The sequence below is a fragment of the Tauraco erythrolophus genome, chromosome 7, assembly GCF_009769465.1.
Source record: "Tauraco erythrolophus isolate bTauEry1 chromosome 7, bTauEry1.pri, whole genome shotgun sequence".
Taxonomy (NCBI): domain Eukaryota; kingdom Metazoa; phylum Chordata; class Aves; order Musophagiformes; family Musophagidae; genus Tauraco; species Tauraco erythrolophus.
In genome coordinates, this window is record NC_141471.1 from 19,767,776 (window position 1) to 19,790,871 (window position 23,096).

The 23,096-nt window shown below is 38.9% G+C and overlaps 1 protein-coding gene across 4 annotated transcripts in view; it reads left to right on the forward strand.

Annotated features, from left to right (window-relative positions):
* ARHGAP21 (Rho GTPase activating protein 21) overlaps positions 1–23,096 on the forward strand; it is an 87,931-nt gene that overhangs the window by 54,929 nt on the left and 9,906 nt on the right. For 2 of the 4 annotated variants that reach the window (XM_086614277.1, XM_086614276.1), the window contains 11 exons: positions 102–2,052; positions 17,095–17,253; positions 17,411–17,513; positions 17,604–17,640; positions 18,185–18,310; positions 19,355–19,639; positions 20,280–20,344; positions 20,427–20,575; positions 22,119–22,261; positions 22,372–22,527; positions 22,635–22,713. In XM_086614277.1, coding sequence (XP_086470403.1) covers positions 102–2,052; positions 17,095–17,253; positions 17,411–17,513; positions 17,604–17,640; positions 18,185–18,310; positions 19,355–19,639; positions 20,280–20,344; positions 20,427–20,575; positions 22,119–22,261; positions 22,372–22,527; positions 22,635–22,713 — 3,253 coding nt within the window. Of the gene's footprint in view, positions 1–101; positions 2,053–17,094; positions 17,254–17,410; positions 17,514–17,603; positions 17,641–18,184; positions 18,311–19,354; positions 19,640–20,279; positions 20,345–20,426; positions 20,576–22,112; positions 22,262–22,371; positions 22,528–22,634; positions 22,714–23,096 lie in introns of all 4 variants that reach the window. The other 2 variants (XM_086614275.1, XM_086614278.1) reach the window with 2 other exon arrangements.

The following is a 23,096-nucleotide window of genomic DNA, read 5'->3' on the forward strand; positions in this document are numbered from 1 at the left end:
TACTTGTGTTCCCTCTCTTGAAACTTGATCATGGAAATGCTAGATGGTGAACTTTTCCATTTCCCTCACTACTGAATACTCACTTAATCTTCTCTCCACAGGCGTATTCCCAAGATGCCTACCTGAAAGGCAATGAAGCCTACAGTGGTAACGCCCACAACATACCTGAACCACCGCCAATATGTTATCCACGCCTGACATCCACAGCTTCTGTTATGGCACAAGCTGGTGATAAGCTATCTTCTGACTTCTCGCTGGGGAAACAGCAAGTCGGTAGACCAGTACGGGCATTGACACAGCCAGAGAGGGCCTACAGAATGGAAATACAAGTGCCTCCATCACCAACAGACATTGCAAAATCAAATACAGCTGTGTGTGTTTGCAATGAAACTGTAAGGACTGTTATTGTGCCTTCTGAGAAGGCTGTAGATTTGCCATCTTGCAGGAATAATCATACTGGTCCGTCACACAGAACAGAGGAAGTAAGATATGGCTTAAAAGATCAAACCAGTCTAAAAGCACGGACCACATCACCATCTTCTTCAGTGTCCACTGCCGTTGTACTTCCTCAGACTCCAATAACAAGGCCAGTTGATCCAACTGGAACACTAAGTAAAGCTTCAAATTATGTAGTATGTCCAGAAGGAATCCCAAGCACTAGACCTCCTGCTCAAGCCACAGACTCGCCCTCAGTCTCTAGTAATCATTACAGTTCTCCAACGTCCCACCAGCATATAGACTGGAAGACCTACAAAACTTACAAAGAGTACATTGATAATAGGCGCATGCACATGTATGGCTCCCGAACAATACAGGAAAGGTTGGATAGTTTAAGAGCAGCTTCTCAGAATACAACTGATTATAATCAAGTGGTGCCAAATCGCACTGCTTCACAGGTACGGCGCAGGAGCACCTCTCATGACAGGGTTCCACAGTCTGTTCAGATCCGGCAGAGAAGTGTATCCCAGGAAAGACTTGAAGATCCCGTATTGATGAAAGAGTGGCCACGAAGTGCTTCGCAGGATACACTAACTTCACCTTCAGTTAATGCCAGGAATCACAGGGCTCAGTCATGGGATTATCTCAGCAAACAGAGTGAAGGGCTGGAAAATTTTCATTCTGAGAATCTGATTGCAGATACTAATGGAGAGAGGAGAAAGACTTACAAGTGGACAGGGTTTACTGAACAAGATGATCGACGAGGTATTTATGAGAGATCTAGACAGCATGCATTTCATATGTCCCTTCGAGGTCAAAATTTTTCTATGGCTCCGAGTGCTTATATTTCAGACAACAGGAGAACAGGTAGTAGAGCTTCTCTGCCTGGTTCTCATTTTCAGAAAGTTCCAACAGATATAAAAGTGTTGCAGCCTTCTCGAGATTTTCAAACTCCTGGGGGAGTTTCAAAACCTACAACTGTTTCACAGGAGAGATTGTCCCTCACACCAGCCAGAAGTTCTAAAAGTAGCTCTTTGAAGAACTCTGCTCCCTATGCAGCGAAACCATCTTTTCCCCTTAACCAGGGCCTGGATGCTGTTGCCAGCAAAGACCAAAGAACAGTAAATCACTTGCATCAGAGTGGTCTGTTAAACCAACAGTCAAGGATCCGAGCAGAAGGTGCCCCAGATCACAAAACAGAAACTGGCAAAACTATCCAACCTTCCTCTCTGTCTCTAGCTTCCACCAAACTTGTTCATCCAACAAGTGAGAGTTCAACTACCTCTGACAATGTAGATGGTTCAATCAGACAAAAGATTCATAATTTTGAAAGGGAAGATATCCAGGAGCCTGAAATTCTGCAAACGGATGTCCAGGAAAATGACAAAGACACAGTGGTCATGCGGGACAAATCACCTTCTGGCCACCAAACTCCACAGCCTTTGAGGCATCAGTCCTACATTCTTGCTGTAAATGACCAAGAGGCGGCCTCAGACACTACCTGTTGGTTACCTAACGATGCTCGGAGAGAAGTCCACATAAAAAGAATAGAAGAAAGGAAAGCATCAGGTTCCAGCCCACCCGGTGACTCCTTGGCTTCTATTCCGTTTATTGGTGAGTTAAACTATTCCAGTGTACATCAAACGCTTTCCTCTGCTAAAGGTGATGGAGAGCACTGTGCCAGGTAGCTGACTGCTGTTCCTGCAAGCCCTGAGGTTGAGGGGCATGGGGGCTCTTCTATCTAGAGTAATATTAGGTTGGAAAACTGAAAATATTCTCCAGTGGAGGAAAAAAATGTTCCATTTTGTTTGGAGTCCTGGTGGATCAGTATAAAAAAAAGTCTACAGTGATACAATATTTTTCTAGAATTTTCCTTAACCCCCTGGAGAAGTCTACATTATATAACTGTGTCAGATTATCACTCCACATAATGCTCTGATGTTATGTATATGGACAACTAGCATTTGCAGCACCTTTCAAAGTATTTTTACTTCTCTAGTATGAAATATATATTTGGAACACAGTAAAGAGAGAATATGGATGCAAATCCATATAAGGGTGATCTGTGAAAAAGAGTTTGGCAACTGAATAGGTAAGGTGAAAGCTTTCTGAGACAGGTACGGGATAGAGAAAAGCTGTTTCAGGTGAAAGGCTAGCAATAAAATGAAGTGAATTTGCAAGTAAAGATACTAATGTGGAGGTGAATTAAAGGGTTTGTGGGAGCAGAATGTGAGAAAGGCACAAAGATTTGCCTGTGGGCTATGACACAAACAGGGTTGGAATTACATGGAGCTTGTAGGAAGGGTGCTGAGCACTCTTGAGATAATTTGAAAGAAAAGAACTCATGGAAGGATTGTTAGTAGAAAAAAAACCTAAAAATCCAGTTTCAGATACAAGAGGAATTGGAGTCATCTACTGAAGAGAGAGTTTCAGTGGCAGAGCATTTCTGTCTACTCAAGTAGTTGGTGTCGTCTTTACCCTGCTGTTGAGTTGGGTTTTCTTTTGTTGTGACTGGCTTAATCTTTTAGAGTCTAGATATCTGTGGACTGTTTTGCACGCGGATTGAGTTATACCTGACTCTGTGTTCTTGAATTTAGTATAAGAAATATTGAGAAAATACTGAATTTCGATTCTAAACTCATGTATGTGAAAAACAGCTCTTCAGATTAGGTGAAGGGAGTTACAGATACATTGTCTTAGCACAGTTGTCTTCTATTATGGATCTGTAGCTGTGATTTTTCCCCTGGAATTATCTATAATGTCTGCTACTAGTTTAATTAACCAAAAAAAGCGAAGAAGCATTGTGTGCATCAAAGAACAGAAATAATACAAAAGAAATAATAATTCTGTTCTTTTGACAGAATTTTGTTAAGCCATAACAAAAATGCTTTGTTAGCTCGCAGATGGTTTTTATATTGTGTTTTCTGTTTTGAATTAGAGTTGTATAGATTTTTTTTGATTATTGGATGCATCAGTATTCAGTGTAATTCTTCTTCTGTAAACTCTGTCAGTCTTTCTTTAATGATTGGTACAAGTTTGTAAGGCCCGTAACCAGTCTTGGTGCAGGGTTTTTTAATACTATGCCTAAAATCAATGTTGGGCATTTGATTTAAATTATGTGTGATATGTGCTTGCTAGGAGTTTTCTAATCTTGTACAATTTGAATGTTGTGTAAAAACAAGATCAAGATTGTCAAAATCAAGCCTAACCTTTTCTACACAGATCTTCTATTCTTGATTTTGACAAAGGTTTACCATAAACTCTTACTCATGTGGATTACTTCCAGATTTTGGAGAGATGTGGTGATTAGAAGAAGCCTTAAACATGGCAGTTGAACTGCATTCTGGTAGCAGCTGGGCAGTTCAGAAGGAACAAAGTTGTAACTCTCCATTGCAGCCTCTTGACATAACACCACATGGGATCGTGCGAATCCTTAATGAGCTCTTAGACTGAAATCTCTTGAATACTCCAGAAATACTAAAACGTGGTGCTGGTGGTGTATGGGCATGGTCTGAGCCAACACAGTGTTTGTGGCTGTCTTTCTAGCAAGAAATTCTTGTGCTGGTAGAGGTGCTGTGGAAAATTTCCACCACAGCTCCAGCACATTGAAGATGAAATAACCCGCTCTAAATAGGAAGAGGATCAAATGCCATTTAAGAGTAGATATCTTCCAAAGTTAGAATTAATATGCATGATTCTAACTTTGCTTGTTCCACTATTATTATGCCTAATTACAGCTTCAATTGTTTGAAGCCTTACTTAATCAGGCAGATAAAACCCTAAGCCTACTTTGAAACTCAGTTAAAGGCTATTTAACTCTTCTGAAGGAAGATCTCTTGTTTTTTTGTCTTTTCTGTTTTGGTTTGGATTTTTTCTTTTTGTTCCCCCACTCCCCCTTCTGTGTGATGATTGAGAAGGATGTTCCTTTGAATAAAGATGTGCTTCGGTGATGGCAACCTCTCTGCTTACCCTTATGTTTACATCAACTTGATTGTTTTTTGCAGTATTAGGATTTATTAGATATGGCTCATTTCATAAATGCACTTATTGACATTATTTGTACAGTAGATCTTTGGAGTAGTGTAAAAATGTAAATTTTGGGGCAATAAATATCTTCCAAGGTTACATGTTATTGCTATTTTAAATACTTCCTGATGCGTTTATTTTTGTTATCACTTTCTGCTCGTTAAAATTAGTAGATATGGCCAGACCATATTTCGGTAGAAAATTCAGCCAGGAACAGTTGGCTTCTGCTGCCATATTTTGTGACTAACCTGCTCTTGAGAATAACACAACATCAGGATGATATTAAAGTATCTCTTCACAAGTAGCATGGTGCCCTGCACCACAAACAGAAGTCCAAGCAGAGTTTCCATTAAGCTTGCTTACAGCAGATTCTTGCAAGGATTATGGTGGATTGCTGAAGATCTGTCTTTTGACACGAGTCCTTTCACAAAAGGCTCTTCTGAAGCAGGAGGATTAAATTTTGGTTTGCGTTTGCTGACAGAAATGAGAGATCTGTTCAGAGCAAACCTAGTAGGTAGATGTTGCATCTTTTCTAGGAGAAATTCATTTATTTGAAAAGATTGGGTGAGTTACTGTGTGCTCAGGACTCTTCTTCAGGTAAGCAGATGTTCTTGGGGGATGAGGAAGCCACCGGTTTTACAGAAAAAGATACCCTGGTACTGCAGGCTTCAGTACTTTCCACGTGCTAGGTATTATGGTTGGTTTGGAAAGCTGCTGTTTCTATTTCAGGTCTAAAGAAAGGCTCTGTTCTTGAAATGCTCTCTGTTGTTTCAAACTATACTAGTTAGTCTGATGAAAAGTTATTCCTTTTACCCAGAAACAGTCTCACCTATTCTCCAGACTAGTGAAAATACCATTGTCTCTATCAGTGGTGTTTAATGTATGTTTTTTTCAGACTGGTAGTTTGTACACGATTTCTCTGTTAGAGAACAACAAATGATAAATTTCTGACCTACTGGATGATCTTGGATGTGTTAACCTGCACTGGGATGGAAATTAGGATGCTACTTAACATTTTTGTAACTGTTGAGGAAAGTTTTACTCAGAGTGTAGTTATTTTAATACATTTCTCAAGCATAAATGTCTAGTATGCATGTCTGAGATTTGCAGCTGGCTTGAAACTATTTTTTTTTCCTTCTTACAACACTTACTGTAGAGTAGAAAGCAATTAGAAAAAAGGATAATCCAACTCCCAGATTGACTTGAATGAACTACCCATATGAGTGAAACAGAGAAACTGCTTCACTACTAAACCTGAGTGCAGTACGTCTAGCTACCAGCGCGGCTTAGTGCTTTGGCCACTACTACTGGGTGAATGTTCTTTCCAACGTCACAGTGGATTGTCACATGAAAATTAATTCTAAATGGATATGTTTTAAAATACTTAGCCTAAATAAACATTAGCTTGAAGTTTACTTTTTTTTTTTCAAATCAAACAAACTTATAGTCATCCTATTATAGAACTTTTCTTTTAGGTATGCAGTAGCATCAAATAAGAGCGAAGCCTTTTCCTCAGAGGTGTGATCCGATTTTTGAAAATATCTAGTACATCCTTACCCTAGAAAAATTTTGGGTCGCTTCATTCCACTATTAATTTGTGAATAACTGAGAGAAAATTAGCCAGATAAAAATATTTGACCAGACTTTGATAACACCAAAGTGTTGTAAACATTAGATGAGAGTCCTCTCTCTGGCTGAAATAGGTACCTAAGGGAAGTTGTAAGAACAGGACAAGGATATATGATACTTAATATTGGTACTTTCTCCAACCATTTGCACTTTACAACATTCCTGAGCCAAATGTGATTTTAAGTGCTCCATAAATTTCTCTGTTCTCTTTTGTACTATGGTAAAATTTTACTATCCAATACCCTGTATTGATTCATAAATAAAGATTTGTCAGGAGTTTCACAGCTTAACCACATGGTATTTATTCTTTTTTTTTTTTTTTTTTTTTTTTGGTGGATGTGTGTTGTTTTAAAACCTTTCTCCTGCTGGCTGAATTTCAGATACAAATGTAAGACTGACCAGCAGGCTGCTAATCTGGATTCACCCTTTCCATGCCACTCATGGTTTTATCTCTCTGTTGCTTCTACCCTTAGTGCAGGCAAACAAGCACGGTTATTTCTGTGCTAATCAGTAATCAGGCAGAGTCTGCATTTCACCTTGCTTTAAGAGCTGAACTTCATGCTAGTTTTCAAAAACAAAAAGTTTTTTTTTAAAATTGTGTTCCGGTATCTATTTTTTGATAAAATTCTGTCATATTAAAGTATTTGGGTACTTCTTGATTTAAGAGACAGGATAAATATAGCTGGCTTCTAGTGAATTCTGCTCAACCTTCTTTTTAAATTTTATTTTATTTTTTTTGTTACCAAATACTTCTCTTTCTTTAAAGTAAATTAACTATGGAGTTAGGAAGTGAAACATTCTAAACCACCCAGCATTAGCTGAACTTTTCAGGCATGTTTATTGTACATGTTTTAGCAGCATTCTTCTCTAATGCTGGAAGTAGAGATGTATAGGGTTTACCTTATCTACCTTTAAATGATGTCATGTACATAATAACTCCAAGTTCTTCTTTTATAATAAGTTTACTGCCGTTTCTTAGTAAAATATGTGCCATACCTTTCTTCTCATCCTCCTACATCTTTATGCCTTTCTCTGCAGGCTATTTAGGCTCTAGTACAGAAGACAACTATGTGAATACACACATACTGAATGCAGTTGTATTCTTGAAACCAACAAATACATCGATACACTTGCACAACAGACTATGAACGGGTTATGGTGGTAGGAATAGAGAAAGGTTAGGGGAAACAACCAGAAATATTCTTTCATGTAATTAAAATGATTGAAAGAATGTACTCATTCTGTTTTCTCCTTGTGATAAGAGATAAGCATCAGGCAGAGAGAAATTGGAAACCTCAAACTTCTGCAGCAGAGATCATGGCTTTCAACTCAAAATGTGTGGATACCTTAAGGGCAAGTGGTGGCTGAATATAGATGGTCGATTTTTAAGGAAACTTTAATTTTAGCAAAAACTGTAGCAGTCAAGATGAATATGAAAATCTTCAGCCATTGTGATAATTTTTTTTCATACAAGTTACTGCCTAGCTATTCTAAACTACAAAAATACAAATTTAACTGCAATAGAAATTAGAGTTGACAGATGTTCATTTTTGAAGGACTGTTGCTTCCATTATTTTAGTGATAGCATTGGCACAGCTTCTAACTTATCATCAGTGTTTCTAAGATAAGCATCAGTCTTCTATTTTTTTTCAGGGTTTTACAGTGTGGCCTGCCAAATCGCTATTGCTCCAGGCTGAAAATTTCAGTGTTTCTTATCCAAAGAACAATTTTTAAATCATTGTGATACTCTAAAGTATAGCAGCCAAAAAGCAAAATTACAAATGAGCATTTTAAAATACCGTTTAAATTCTCTGTAACTCAAAAATCATTTTTTAATTAAAACTTAAAATTTGAATTCAGTAATTTGTAACATCTAGGAGAGATTTAGTTGAGTAAAAGCATCAGATTTGTTTGGTAATGGGTGATATTTTCAAAGCATAAATCATCTTTAGTATATTGTTGTTATAACTTAAAATAATGACTACAAGCAGCAAAGGAACGCTGTCAGGGTTCGTGTTGTAGAGTTGTACTTTTTATGTGGCAGAGTAATGTTGCAAACAGGAACCTTTAGAATTGCTTTGTATTACTTTCTACGCAAAGATAGTTATACATTTGTTTAACACTGAAATAAGCAACAGACTGTCATAGATAAGGTTTTCAGAATAGTCTCACATGAAGAATGACTTTGGGAAGTCTTTTTCTGTTTGAAACTCAGTCAGTATAACAAACATATTTACACGAGTGCGTTAGCAGAGGACTGGATTTGATGATTCAGGAGGCTGCTCCAGTTCTGTGTTTCTGTGGCTTACAGAAATGAATGTGCTCAGCATGCAGACATGTTTCCATTATATTCTTTTGGCTACAAGAGGATAATTACGTAAAGTAGATACATGAAGAAGTTCTTTGTAAAGACAATCAGTGCTGTTGGTGCTCGAAGTACTTAAAAACTAACAAACCAAAAGAAACCCTTTTTAAAGGCTCTTTTTTGAAAACAAGATAGTGAGTCATGATGAATCCAGGCAATAGCGTGTCTTCTTTCTAAACCATGTGTTTTTAGCCTTGGAAGTCTTTAATTATTGGAGCTTTCACCCTTGCAGGTTGAAGTCTAAGATGAAACAGCTTGTACTTCAAGATCCATAACAAAAAGTCACTGCTGTAGGGTATTTATTAGTCCTTTGTGCTGTCTTATGTGATAGCAGGGTTAGTTCCATACAGATTATTTTAATTGAACTGTTGATTTTTGTTGCATTGTTTATTTCTGACCTTCTCACTACACAGGTGAAATTGTATAAGTGGTCTTTTTATTTTATTATCTTGCTGACAGGCTTTTATGAAAAATGGTCCATATTAGTATGTCTATGTTTACCTGAAATTCAGCTGCTTTTGAGGTTTCTTGGCATTGAGGAGACGCTGAGATAGACCCTTTTTTGAACTTCCTTGCCTGTGTGTGGATGAAGAATCCTCTTCCTGCCTCCGATATCCTGTCTGCCCTCTCTCCTTTCTTCCTACATTCTTCTCACTGGTGCCTCTTCCTTGCGGGCTCTGTCCCCCTGCTCTGCTTTCCACTGCTCTGCTTGTGCTGGTGCCTCAGCAGCCTTTGCATGGCCCTTCGTGTCCTGCCTGCCACCACGATGAAAGAAGAGACATCTGGTCCCTGTGACTGTACTACAGGGAATTGCTGCCTATAGCGAGCTGGAGCAAATCTAAACTGAGAGGCACAGAGGAGATGTTAGACATAGGACAAGATTTTAAAGCTTTCATGTACTGTATTCAGGAAGAATACTTTGGAGCAAGGTCATGTTGTGACAGTGCAGAGCCTGTCTGGTGTTGTGTATTACGGAGTACTTGGTTAGGCCAAGGATGCCGCATGCTGAGTCAGCCATACTGGAAGTGAGGGAGTACCTCTAAAGCTGGTCTTGCTGCAAGGTCTGTTTGTGTCACTGGCATGTCTTGTCTGTCCTTCAGTAAATAAAAGATTTTTTTTTTTCTTCTAATCAATGCTTGATAGTTTTGTGCCTTCTTTTCTGCTGTAAGCAAACGAACTTGCTGTGTAAAGTTCATGCTTAAATTGCACCCCAAAAGCCATAACCTGTTATTTGAGGGAATTAGTGAAGAGAGGCAAGGATTAAAATACTTATTGTAACGGCTGTCAGGTAGATGCCATCCCAGTATACAGAAACCTTCACATCTGTGCTTCTATTGAATGAAGATAATGTTTTTAATGACGCTTTTAGCCCTTTGCTTTGGAGTCAGTAAGCAGTATGAGTTACCTCCCTGTAGCCTTCTGCAGAAGGCTGAGCTTTTTACAAAGAACAATCACTGTTACAATTCCGCAGGATCTGTGAGTAACAAAAATTGCATTAAGTACTACAAGAGCATCTTTAAACACATACCTAATCCAAGAATTGGATATGGTTTTCAGAAAGCCAATAATATTAAAGTACAGTTATCCTCTCTAGTGCATGCAGTTTGGGAAATTGGATGTTGAGTGATTTTTTTGTGTCTGGGGGTGCATGCTGTCTCAACATTCTTCACATGAAAAGCAATTTAAAGCTGTTTTAAGTGTGTGTTACTGCACAGCTATTACATTTTTATGATTTGAATCTCTCAATCAGATAATAAGTAGTCTTTGATAAAGTGCGTACTGTTGAATTAAGATTTCGAGCCACATATTCACATTGTTTAAATTGAAATGCCTAGTTAGTGTTTTAAATGGCAGTGTGGTCTGTAACACACTAAATAATGCAGTTCCTTCTTAGTCTTTTGAGGTGTTGAGGTGCTGCTTGCAAGGCTGCCATGAAAATGACTTCAGCCTTGGGAAGCTATTTTTTTCAAGTCGCTTTCTAGTATCAGTGAAGAAGGATTCAGCAGTCTGAATCCCCATGGGATGGTGGAAGAAATCGCCTTTCTCTGATAATGATAGCCCAAACATCACTGATGGTTAGCCTCTCTGGACTAAAGTTAGTCTGTGAAATTGCTCTCCATGTTTGTATGTTATGATTCAGTTAACTAAACCATTTCCTTAAAAAAAAACCAAACACCACCACCCTCACCACCTCTCCCCACCCCCCAAAAAAAAAAGCCACACACCACCAAACCCAACAAGCAAAACTAACAAAAAACAACCCCCACCCCAACAGAAACAAACAAAACCCACAATCATAACCAACTTGGTTAAACAGGGAACCCTTAAGACAGCTCCAGTGCAGCTCAACCCTTATATGTCCATCCCACCCAATGAAATGCATCTGAAGGTGCTGAGAGAGTTGGCTAATGTCATTGCAAGAGATACTGTCTATCATCTCTGAAGGATCATGAGGACTGGGGGAGGTGCTCATTAACTGGCAAAAAGCAAATTGTGCACTTATCTTGAAAAAGGACGAAAAGGACAATCCAGGGAAGACAGTCAATCGGCCTTACCTCAGTCCTTAGTAAAATCGTAGAGTTGAAACTTGTTTCTGGGCACATGAAGGAGAAGGTAATTGGGAATAGCTAGCATGGATTTACCAAGGGTAAATAATGTTTGACTAATGTGATTGCCTTTTGTAATGAGATGACTAGATCTATGAATGAGAGGAGAACACAAGGAGGTCACCAACCTTGACTTTAGGAAGGCTTTTGACCTTTTTTTGCAACACCATCCTTGTGCCATAGCCTAGATGGGTGTACTGCTGGGTACGTAGGAAAACTGAGTCATCAGGTATAAAGGGTATTGGCTAAAGGTTCATGTTCTACCTGGAGGCTGATTACAAATGGCCATCTTCAGGGTCCATCTAGTTTAATTTCTTTATCGGTGACCTAGAGAGAAGATGGAATACGCACATCAAGTTTGCAGACACCACCAGACTAGGGGATGCAGTTAATATGCCTGAAGGCGTATTCGCAAGGGCTTAGCCTAGAGGGATGGTCTGACAGGAACCTCTTGAAATTCCAGGACAAATGGTGAGTCCTGCTGCTAGAATAGGCTAATATCCTGCAGTGGTACGGGCACCTTGATGGTGATGAAGACTTACCACCGTAGTGGTCTGCATCAATAAGAGCACAGCCAGGATACTGAGGGAAGGGATCATTTCCCTCTGTTTAATGCATTTTGAACAGAAGCCCTGAGCAACATGGTCTGAATTCAGCACTAAGCCTGCTTAGAGAAGGAGGTTGTTCTAGGGGACTTTCTGAGGTTTCCTTCCTCCTGAATAATTCTGTGATTCATTTAAGTGATATTTAAGGTTCTCAAAATGTGCCCCTGTTTGTGTTCAAGTGTTCAGGTTGTCACTTTCAAACCTTCATGTTATAATCCTGAAGGACTATTCCACGAGATTCAGGTATAAAGACAGACATTAACTATTATATTAATCGTGATAAAATTCTATTGTAGCAGCATAGTAGGGTATGATAAAGATCTGTGCTTTTTTTCTGGTGATTTATTTGGTGTTCATTCTTTTGAATCTTTGGAAGATTGGTTAATACTTGTTCCTAGTTCCTCATCCACAGAGTAGGGATAGTGCTCCTCTTTGCCGTGCTTTCTCACCCATGTAATCCTCCATTTCGAAATCTCTAGTTCTGCCTCTGAGCTCATGTAGTGTAAATTTATGTCTTTACACAGTCAGTCAGTATTTTTCCAGATCACTTATATTATGTACAGATGCTCCCTCTTCTTGTAGGTCCCTGATCTCCAGCTGCACTGCAATACAAATGTGCTTTGATACATGAATTTCTCTCTGCTTTAGCTAGCAAGTCAGTTCATGCAAGTTAACTGTAGTTGGAGCCGTGTTGCCTGTTCATTCCAAGTTGTGAATCTCTTACCTTCTGTAAATGCTTTTGCACTGAAAGGCTCTTCCTGATCGCTAGTTCCAACTGTTGACCAATTGCATGCTCACGTTCTGAGAGAGGTGACAAGTGGCATCTTCCCCTTTGCCAGAGATGCTCTGTCACCATGCTGGCTCATTTTTTGGTAGCCGGTCTCTTGAGTGGCTTCAGAGACAATAGTGCAGAACAAATTGTATTTACATCCTTTTCTCACATGAAAAGTAAAACTTTAAGTAGTCCTGGAGTCTTTGACCTTTTTGTTAGGACACTGGTAATCTGCGAGATGACAAACTGAAAGAGAATTATTTTGTGTGACTTCTCTGGCTGGTTTGTTCTGTACGCTTCTCTGCATTTTGGACACAATCGTTTTCATTGATCGGTGAGCTGAACACATCCTTTCGCCTGCTGTGTGAGGAGTTTTGGGGTGCAAATACTCCGATTAATCAAGGAAACGGAAAAGGGAGACAAATACTGTAAGCTCTGAAGAGGAAAGTCAAAATACAAGGTATATGTGTAGTTGTTTGGGTTTTATTTTATTGGACAGCAGCGGTGGAGTTTGCCAGTGCATTAAATTAGTAGGCAGTAACTCATATGGTGTACATCATGCATTGCTCTATAATCACTTTACATTATGTAAAAGCTTGCCTTTAGCTGACCTTCCACCTCTTCAGGGATTGAACAGTTATTTCCTTCCTGTACCAGTGTCGTTCACAGTTTCTTTAAAGCTTGCCTATTTCTAAAGCCACTTTAATTTTAATTCACCTGGGAATTAGATCTATTGTGAAGTAATAATAATTTGAATAGTTATTGTTGCTTTCAAGGACTTAGAAACTGTTTTTCCTCAACTGAATTCTTGGATTTAAGTGTTGTGGGAAATTGTGTAGTAGTGGTGCCTAATGCTTTTGGATTCACAGCTTGCACAGATTTATTTCAAGCACTAGCATTTCCCCTGGAGGGAAGAGAGGCCCAGGAAGGCTAGTTAATATTCAAGGGTCACCTCCTCCAAGCTCAGTAGTGATGCATCCCAACAAAGAGAAATTCAGGCAGAAACACCAGGAGGCCTGCATGGATGAACAAGGAGCTCCTGGACAAACTCAAGCACAAAAGGGAAGCCTACAGAGGGTGGAAGCAAGGACAGGTAGCCTGGGAGGAATACAGAGAGATTGCCTGAGCAGCCAGGGATCAGGTTAGGAAAGCTAAAGCCCTGAGTAGAATTAAATCTGGCCAGGGACATCAAAGGCAACAAGAAAAGCTTCTATAGGACTAGGAAAAATGTGGGCCCTCTCTGGAAGGAAACAGGAGACCTGGTTACCCAGGATATGGAGAAGGCTGAAGTACTGAATGACTTTTTTGCCTCAGTCTTCCCCTGGGAAGAGCTCCAGCTGCACAGCCCAAGTCACATAAGACAAAGGCAGGGAATGGGAGAATGAAGAATCGCCCACTGTAGGAGAAGATCAGGTTTGAGACCATCTAAAGAACCTGAAGGTGGACAAGTACATGGGACCTGATGAGGTGCATCCGCGGATCCTGAGGGAACTGGCAGGTGAAGTTGCGAAGCCGCTATCCATCATATTTGAGGAGTCATTGCAGTCCAGTGAAGTTCCCACCGACTGGAAAAGGGGATACATAGCCCCCATCTTTAAAAAGGGAACAAATGAAGACCCAGGGAACTATAGGCCACTCAGTCTCACCTCTGTGCCTGGCAATGTCATGGAGCAGATACTCCTGGAAACCATGATAAGGCACGTGGAAAGAAAGGAGGTGACTGGTGACAGCCAACATGGCTTCACTAAGAGCAAGTTCTGCCTGACAAATTTGAAGGCCTTCTGTGATGGGATTACAGCATTAGTGGATAAGGGAAGAGAAACTGACATCATCTACCTGGACTTGCGTAAAGCATTGTGCACTGGCTCACACAACATCCTTGTTTCTAAATTGGAGAGACATGGATTTGACAGATGGACCACTCAGTGGATAAGGAATTGGCTGGATGGTCACACTCGAAGAGTTGCAATCAATGGCTTGATGTCCAAGTGGAGGCCAGTGACAAGTGGTGTTCCTCAGGGGTCAGTATTGGGACTGGCACTGTTTAACATCTTTGTCAGCAACATGGACAGTGGGATTGAGTGCACCCTCAGCAAGTTCACTGACGACACCAAGCTCTGTGGTGTTGTGGATACGCTGGAGGGAAGGGATGCCATCCAGAGGGACCTTGACAGGCTGGAGAGGTGGGCCTGTGAGAACCTCGTGAAGTTCAGTAAGGCCAAGTGCAAGGTCCTGCACGTGGGTCGGGGCAATCCCAAGTACAAGTACAGACTGGACAGAGAATGGATTGACAGCAGCCCTGAGGAGAAGGACTTGGGAGTGCTGGTTGATGAGAAGCTCAACATGAGCTGGCAATGTGCACTTGCAGCCCAGAAAGCCAACCATATCCTGGGCTGCATCCAAAGAAGCATGGCCAGCAGGTTGAGGGAGGTGATTCTACCCGTCTGCTCTGCTCTCATGGGACCCTACCTGCAGTACTGCATTCAGCTGTGAGGCTCCCAACATGAGAAGGACATAGAGCTGTTGGAGCAAGTCCAGAGGAGGGTCACAAAGATGTTCCGAGGTCTGGAGCACCTCTCCTGTGAAGACAGGCTGAGAGAGTTGGGCTGTTCAGCCTGGAGAAGAGAAGGCTCTGGGGAGACCTTCTAACAGTCTTCAAGTACCTAAAGGGGACCTACAAGAAAGCTGGAGAGGGACATGTAGTGTTAGGACAAGGGGTAATGGCTTTAAACTGAGAAAAGGTAGATTTCTGTTAGATCTAAGAAAGAAATTCTTCACTGTGAGGGTGGTGAGGCACTGGGACAGGATGCCCAGAGAAGTTGTGGATGCCCCATCCCTGGAAGTGTTCAAGGCCAAGTTGAATGAGGCTTTGAGCAACCTGATCTAAGGGAGGGTATCCCTGGCCATGGCAGGGGGCTCGGAACTAGATGATCTTTAGGGTCCCTTCCAAATGAAACCATTCTATGATTTTTGTAGCTTTTGGGAGTAGACTGTGAAATTTTGAGATAAGTCTGTGATATAAGTAACTTAAAGCTAAGCACTTCCAGTTTGTGTGCCGTAAACTAATTAGTTGTTCAGTGAGTGGTTATATTCCTTAGTCAACGTTTGTGTGTTTCTCTGAGGGTTTGCTGCAGAGAAGCTGAGCAAATGAACCAGGCAATAGGACAGTGAGCTGTTGTAGTTTTGAAATGGAAGCGTAATTGAGGTTACTCCTGTCTCCCAACTGCTGGAGAGAAGAGGTCTGTAAATGCTTCTAATTTATCTCTCAGGGTACAAGTGAGCCTTAGAAATTTTTTAAATTCTCTTATCATAGGTTTACTGTGAATTCTTTTGCTTTCTCTTTTTATTAACGTTTCTGGTTTGTAGCTAGTTTTTTTGGGGGGATGTGCTTTTTTAACATATAACTTCAAAAATCATTATATTTTCCACTTCAGACAATTTAGAGGGCTGTTATTGCTAAACCTTCCTGTACTTTAATTGTTTATGGCCTTATTTTAAATTTACATTGCCAAATTTTGCTGGTACAAGTGCTGCCTTAACAGAACCATTAGTGACTGTTGGAAAAGCACAGTGCAGCACACGCAGTTGTGTTCGCACAAAGCAAAGAATAAACCTCTGTCTGTGAGTGTTCATTGATTTCAATAGGCTTTTCAGTAGCTCTGCGTATTACAATTCTTAGCACCTAGAATACATTCATATTCATTACGGCAGTACGGTTCAGCCCCTGCTTGTGACTTGATTCCCCACCCAGCCCGCCCCCCGCCCCCCCCAATCCCCTCTTCTACTGGAGCATGAAGCAGAATTATTTTTCTAGTCCTAGTAATGTGTTCTAGAAGATGTTACCACTTTTTTCTCGGAATGATTGAAAAAGAATCTTTTGGTTTCTTCCATCTTGTAAGAAACATGTTAGATACTAGAAATACTTAAAGCTTTTTGAAGTCTTTCATGATGACCCTTGTGGCTGTTGAGACTGTGAGGTGCTGGGCATGTACGGCGTGCAATCGTTTGTATGAACAATTAGTGGAAGAACTAATCGGTAGGTAATAGTGCCATCTATTAAAAATGTGAATACTTGCTTCTTTATTTGAATGTATGTAGGATGGGGGTATTGGTTCTTTGGGTGCTGGAAATCTGTTAAAAATGCTCTTGTGTTTGCTTGTAACTTGGCTTTATTATTTGAACAGTTGTTTAAACCAAATGATTTTGAGTACTCTGAATTCTCATATTTTATTGTAGGAAATTGTATTTATCTGCCTCTTAGCTTAGACTTATTGATGTACTAAGTGTGTCTTTCATTTATGCACGTAAACAAAAATAGTCTACTTGAAAATAATATTGGAAGAGTTTAGCAAATAATCTTGTTTCATTCACTCACAATGAAATCTATAATCGCGTATGATGTTCTTAGCCCTTGCCTCTAATGTACAATTAACATTCTTACGAAATGAAACAGGCTCCTCATTCTTAAAAGGAAAACAAAGCAAAAAAGTAAATTTGACAGTGTGAATTAATTGGATCCTTATGTTTATTTGAAAGGCTTCATATTTAAGATACTTAATCTGATATCCCAATAATGAGACGTTCAGACAGCTATTTAGTTTGAGCATTTGATTAATGCATTTAATATGTTAATATATGACGTTACCTTTGTAGATGAACCGACTAGTCCTAGTATTGACCATGATATTGCACACATTCCTGCTTCTGCTGTTATTTCTGCGTCCGCTTCTCAAGCACCAGCTATAACAACTGTTCCTCCCACTCCCACATCTCCAATCCCTTTAATTCGGCGACAGCTTTCACATGATCATGGTGAGTGTTGATTTAATTTATTTTTTTCCTCATGCAACTTTTTCCTTTTACACTCTGGAGAACTGGAGTGAAAATTGTGTAGTCTTTATTGCTTGAAATAAATCGAAAAAATTTGGTTCGGGTTCTTAAATACTCAAAAATTTCTGTTGGTTTGTAGAATCCATCCGGCCTAGTGTCCTGGATAGCCAGCCTGCTGCGAAAACTGAGAGATCAAAGTCGTATGATGAAGGACTGGATGACTATAGAGAAGAGGAAAAATCGTAAGTTCGTGGAAAAATATAACTTAATTTGGAGATCTGTTTTTTAAAGTGTATAAAGTCTCGTTTTAACATTTATTTTTCTCCCAACAGATCCATTAAGCATGTGTCTAGTTTAAAGGGGATTAAGGTATGTGTATATGTATATAACAACTCCTAAGAAATTACACGTACTGTGACAAGTTGTATGAACTATACAACTCGATTATACAAACTGATGTGTTAAACACAGACATGAAGTTTATTGGAATTGCTACTTATCAAATTTTTCTTCATTTTGATGTTTAAATTTATTCTAATGTTTTTCCCCAGTCAGTGCTGTATGCATCACATAAGCAAACATGGTCTCTTTTTTTCTAAGCTCACCACATGGTCCTTGATTTTAAGTTTTCCTCAGCTTCTGTAAACAAAGCGTATCTATGGTGTGCTTTTGTAAAGACTTACTAATGAGAATCTAAGACTCAGGCAGTTTCTCAAAGTACTCTTGGGATGTGTAAGGTCACTGTTGTTCTGTGGAAACTTTAGAAGTTATATTTTCCCAGGCGAATATTCGTAGAGGCTTTTTGCTGAATGAGGTGTCAGCTTTTAAAGAGTGAAATGTCTTGAATGTAAAGATTGTAGAGAAATGTATTTAGAAGTGCACTGTAGGGTTCTCTTTGTGATGTTTTGTTTAGGTCCCAGACAGCCAGAAATCTTCGGAAGATTCTGGTTCCCGAAAAGATTCTTCTTCAGAGGTCTTTGGTGATGCCTCCAAGGAAGGATGGCTCCATTTTCGTCAGCTTGTTTCAGACAAAGGAAAGGTACTGGTCATGTTTGATTTTTTTTTAACCTAGCACAAATATTAAGCTGGTGGAAACCTAAGATAAGAAACTTACAGCCTTCCTGTTTTGCTTTTTTAACTAAAACTTCTGGGATATGAGCATCAATGAGACTGAAAAAAAATTAGACCTGTCAGAACGTTGACTTTAGTGAATTCTTCAGCTTCTTTTACAGACTGCATTTTGAACTGTATTCTGAGCTTCTGAACTAACAGGACGAGAGGAAATGACCTAAGGTTGCGCCAAGGGAGATTTAGATGGGATATTTCTTCACCTAAAAGGTTATCCTGAACTGGAACAGGCTGCCCAAGGAAGTTGTGGAGTCACCGTCCCTGGAAGTGTTTAAAAGATGTGCAGAAGTGGTGCTTAGGGACATAGTTTAGTGGTGGAGTTGACAGTGTTAGGTTTATGGTTGGACTCGATGATCTTAAGGGAATTTTTCAACCTAAATGATTCTGTGATTCTAATTTTGAATTTCAAAGCATCTGTGAAGTAAAATTATTTCTAATGACTAAGTAGGTAGTAAGAATCAGTCCCTTGATAACTGTAGTTTGAAAAGAGCTGTAATTTTTGCGAGTGTTGTGGAGTTGAGTTCAGATTGACTTTCTGCTCAAGTATAGACTTAACACTTCAGGAAGTTTGGGAGTCTGGAATTGCAGTGGTCTGTAAACATGAGTCTGACTTGAATGAAGTTTAAAAGGCATGGGCAAGAGTCCACTAAACATTTTGTTACTATGTTTGTATTAATGTCACTGTGAAATTCTAGTCACTTTCTGTTTCTTGGTATTGTCATGTGTGAATACACACTTGATGGGTGATGAGAGAGGGCAGGCTATTGAGCAATTCAGTCCGCTAATGCAGAGCAGTTAGTATATTTTTGTGTAGTCTTTCCACAGGTCATTCTTAAAAATGGTGTAGGCAGATAGGTAGTCATCCTTTTTAAAATTTTTGGCAATAGTGTTTTAAATCCAGAAACATTCACGGGTAACAAATAAGCAAGCTAACAAATCAGTTCATGTTTTTCAGCGAGTTGGTGGGAGCATTCGGCCATGGAAGCAATTGTATGTTGTTCTTCGAGGTCATTCACTTTATTTGTACAAGGATAAAAAGGAACAAGTGACCCCATCTGAAGAAGAGCAACCTATAAGCATCAATGCTTGTTTAATAGACATCTCATACTGTGAAACCAAGAGGAAAAACGTATTTAGACTCACCACATCAGACTGCGAGTATCTGTTTCAAGCTGAGGACAGAGATAATATGTTAGCATGGATTAAAGCAATACAAGAGAACAGCAACTTAAATGATGAGGTAATCATATAATACACAATGCAGAATCCATAGTTCTTTTAATTAAAAATTGATCGTATTTTCTTGTAAGTAATGCTTCAACAAAAGAAATCATTTACCATTACCGAACAAACCAAAATGCGTGAGGAACTTAAAGAAAATGAGGTGAAAGGCAAGGTAACGCAGTAAATAAATTGAGTTTAAAAAAGCCTGACATGCTTATAATGAGAGCGCAGACTTATGGATAAAATCACGTTTGAATTCATGGCTGTTTCAGCTGTATGTGTTGTAGTAATTAGTTATACAAGTACTATGTGCACATAGGATTGGATTTTTCAGAGTAGGGTGTGTTGACTTGCACGTTTTCTATTTAAACTGACTTTCAATTTAACAGGATTTCATCAGATTGTATTGCTTTGCTAAAGTCTAAATAGCAGCTTTTAATTTATAATTACTCGTTTTAGTTTTCCTCATGGTTTTTAAATGTTCTCTCCTTACTGTTCTCAAGGACTGCCTGTTTTTTACTGATTTTTACTTTTCTTTTCAAATATTAAATTTTCATATGTGATCTGTTGATGGGAAGAGTTAATCATATTCTGAAAGTGAAAAATACTTGTTCTATTTTATAAGATTGTAAAGTAGATCTCAATTCATTTTATAGGATACTGGTGTCACTAGTAGAGATCTAATTAGTCGAAGGATTAAAGAATACAGTACAATGATGAGGTAGGTGACTTATGTGCTGCCAGTGGTTTTTGTAGACTTTTTATGTAGCTGCTTTTTACTGAAGTAATATATCTTGTTTCAGTTCTTCAAGCAGCAAAACAGAGCCATCTCCCAAAACACCTCGCCAGAGTCTAAGTATCAGACAGACTCTGCTTGGAAATAAAGCAGAACCGAGGACTCAGAGTCCACATTCTCCTAAGGATGAGTCTGAAAGGAAGCTTCTCACTAAAGGTCTGTATGTTTTGTGTATTTCTTTGGTTCCTATAGCACCATTGTGATGCTGTGGAGGTGCCTTTCTCAGTTTTTTCAGCTCATGAATATACAGATGCAAACCAAGTGTTATTCAGATTTTTTAAGTTACAGCGATAATCACTCATTTCTTGTAACTACTTCATTTAGATGTTTTCTTAGATATACTTCAGGTCTTCTCAGATTCTTGAAGCTTTTTATTCCAGGTCTCTCTCAAAAGGGTTTTGTTGTTTTGTTGGGTTTTTTTTTGCTGCAGCTCCATGTAGCGTTAACAGTAGTACAGGTGTTATGCTTCTTGTGACCAAAATTTTGCCAAGCTTTGGAAAAAATTTTATGTGTAATTCATACTTTTGTCTCCAGCTGACTTGGAAATAACAGTGTAAATTTATATTTTAAATATGCTGTTAAGAAACCAGAGTTTTTCACTGGAAGTGTTTTAGAAGTAGAGAAGAACTTTTTTTTTTTTGTCTTAATCTTTCAAATACAGGAGTGAAACCATATTGTTTTTCCCAGAAAAAAATTACTGCCTGCTGAGTTCTAAAAGAGTCTGATGAGCTGGCACTGCAAACTTAAATCAGTCACTGAACTCTATCAAATAATGTTGCAAGCTACTTTTTTTTTTTTTTCAAAGAATGTTTAGATGTATAGTATTTCTGATCAGACTGTGCTTGTAAGGATGTTGCATACAAATTCAGGCTACTTGCTGAGCAATCACTTTTGATCAACCACTTTTGAACAATTCAGTCTTAAATTTAAACTGTGAGTGAATTCTGGTTTATGTTGCCAACAAATGTCCCTTTGCTCCTGCTGTGCTACAGATTATGTAACTAAATTGCAGATGTTAAGTAAATGTCAAATCTACGGAAAGAATAATTTCAAAAATACTTGAATAAGAAGGAAGTACTGTTGTATTAGGCGACTTGCAGTACACAATAAGTGGGAATTGTAATTTGCGACATGAATTGTATAGGAGAGATGAACAGAGCAACTGAACTCCTTATCTGATTTTTGGATAGATAATACTTTTAAGTGTTGGAGTCCTGTTCGTAATGATTTAGGAGTGACTCAAGTCTGGTAGTTTTTGAAAGACTGAGTAGGTCTGCACAAGTGTGAGCATGGCTGTCTAGTTTTACAGGTATTTTTTGCAGCACTGTGATTCAGTAGGGACTTAATCTTGCTTTACAAAATGTAGTTTTTAAGTTTTTTAAATGTTTTTTATATACCTTTAGTCTTAGAATGAGGAAATTCCACCATACCATCCAGCTACTCGCCTTTCTAAATCTGGGGTTTGAGTATGTTCAAATGTATCTTTTGAATCACAGAAGAGTAAAAGAAGGTATGTTTAAGGCAGACTAATGTTTAGTGAGTTATTGCAGGAAGCTGGGCCAGTAAAAGAGGTAAAAATGCTGTAGGCATCACTTGATCTTTACAAATCTGTTACCTGCATACACAGCAGTTTTTGTTAACTAAATGCTCTTATTTTTCTTTTTTATTTCCTCGTTTGTGTTATACTAACAACAAAAAGATGAGACAAGCCCACCAAAAGATAAGGGGACGTGGAGAAAAGGCATTCCAAGCATTATGAGGAAGACATTTGAAAAGAAGCCTTCTGCTGTAGGAACATTTGGTGTTAGACTAGATGACTGCCCCCCAGCTCATACCAACAAAGTATGGAAGCACAGTTTTTCTTTCCACTGTGATATTAAAATACTTTAATTTTGTAATTAATTTTGTACAAATTACTTTAAAATGTATACATAACTTCTCTTTTTCTTCAGTATATTCCACTGATTGTTGATATATGCTGCAAACTGGTTGAAGAAAGAGGTCTTGAGTACACAGGTATTTACAGAGTTCCTGGAAATAACGCTGCCATCTCAAGTATGCAGGAAGAGCTCAATAAAGGAATGACTGACATTGATGTTCATGATGATGTAAGTCTTCGATCACGCTACTTTCAGGTTGAACTCCCAAAAGCTTCTGATTGTGTCGTGATTATAGAAATATAAAGCATGTCTCTCCTTTTCTTCTAAATATGTAGAAATGGCGAGACTTGAATGTGATAAGCAGTTTGCTGAAATCCTTCTTCAGAAAGCTCCCAGAGCCCCTTTTTACCAATGGTAAGTTGTTTACGTTATGATTTCGTCTTTAGGAATTACTGCTGAGTGGTTGTCTTACATCTTGTAGGTGATTTGAGAGAAAATCCAGTAGAATCATACTAACTCTGTAATAAATACCCTTTCTTCCTGAAAGAGCAGGTAGTCAAGGTGATCATAAAGCTTAAGAATGAGCTGTAAATAGAATTCCTCTGTGAAGGAATTCTGAATTCAAAAAAAAACCTGAGTAAAATTTGCAATTTTACTGTTCAATATTCACAATATAATATAATAAGCCAGTTTATGACTTCCAAAGGTCATTTTATATATATATGTATATATAAACACCTGTGTTCACAGGGGAATGGGGCTGGCAGGGTGTGTATATACATAGTATACATAAATAC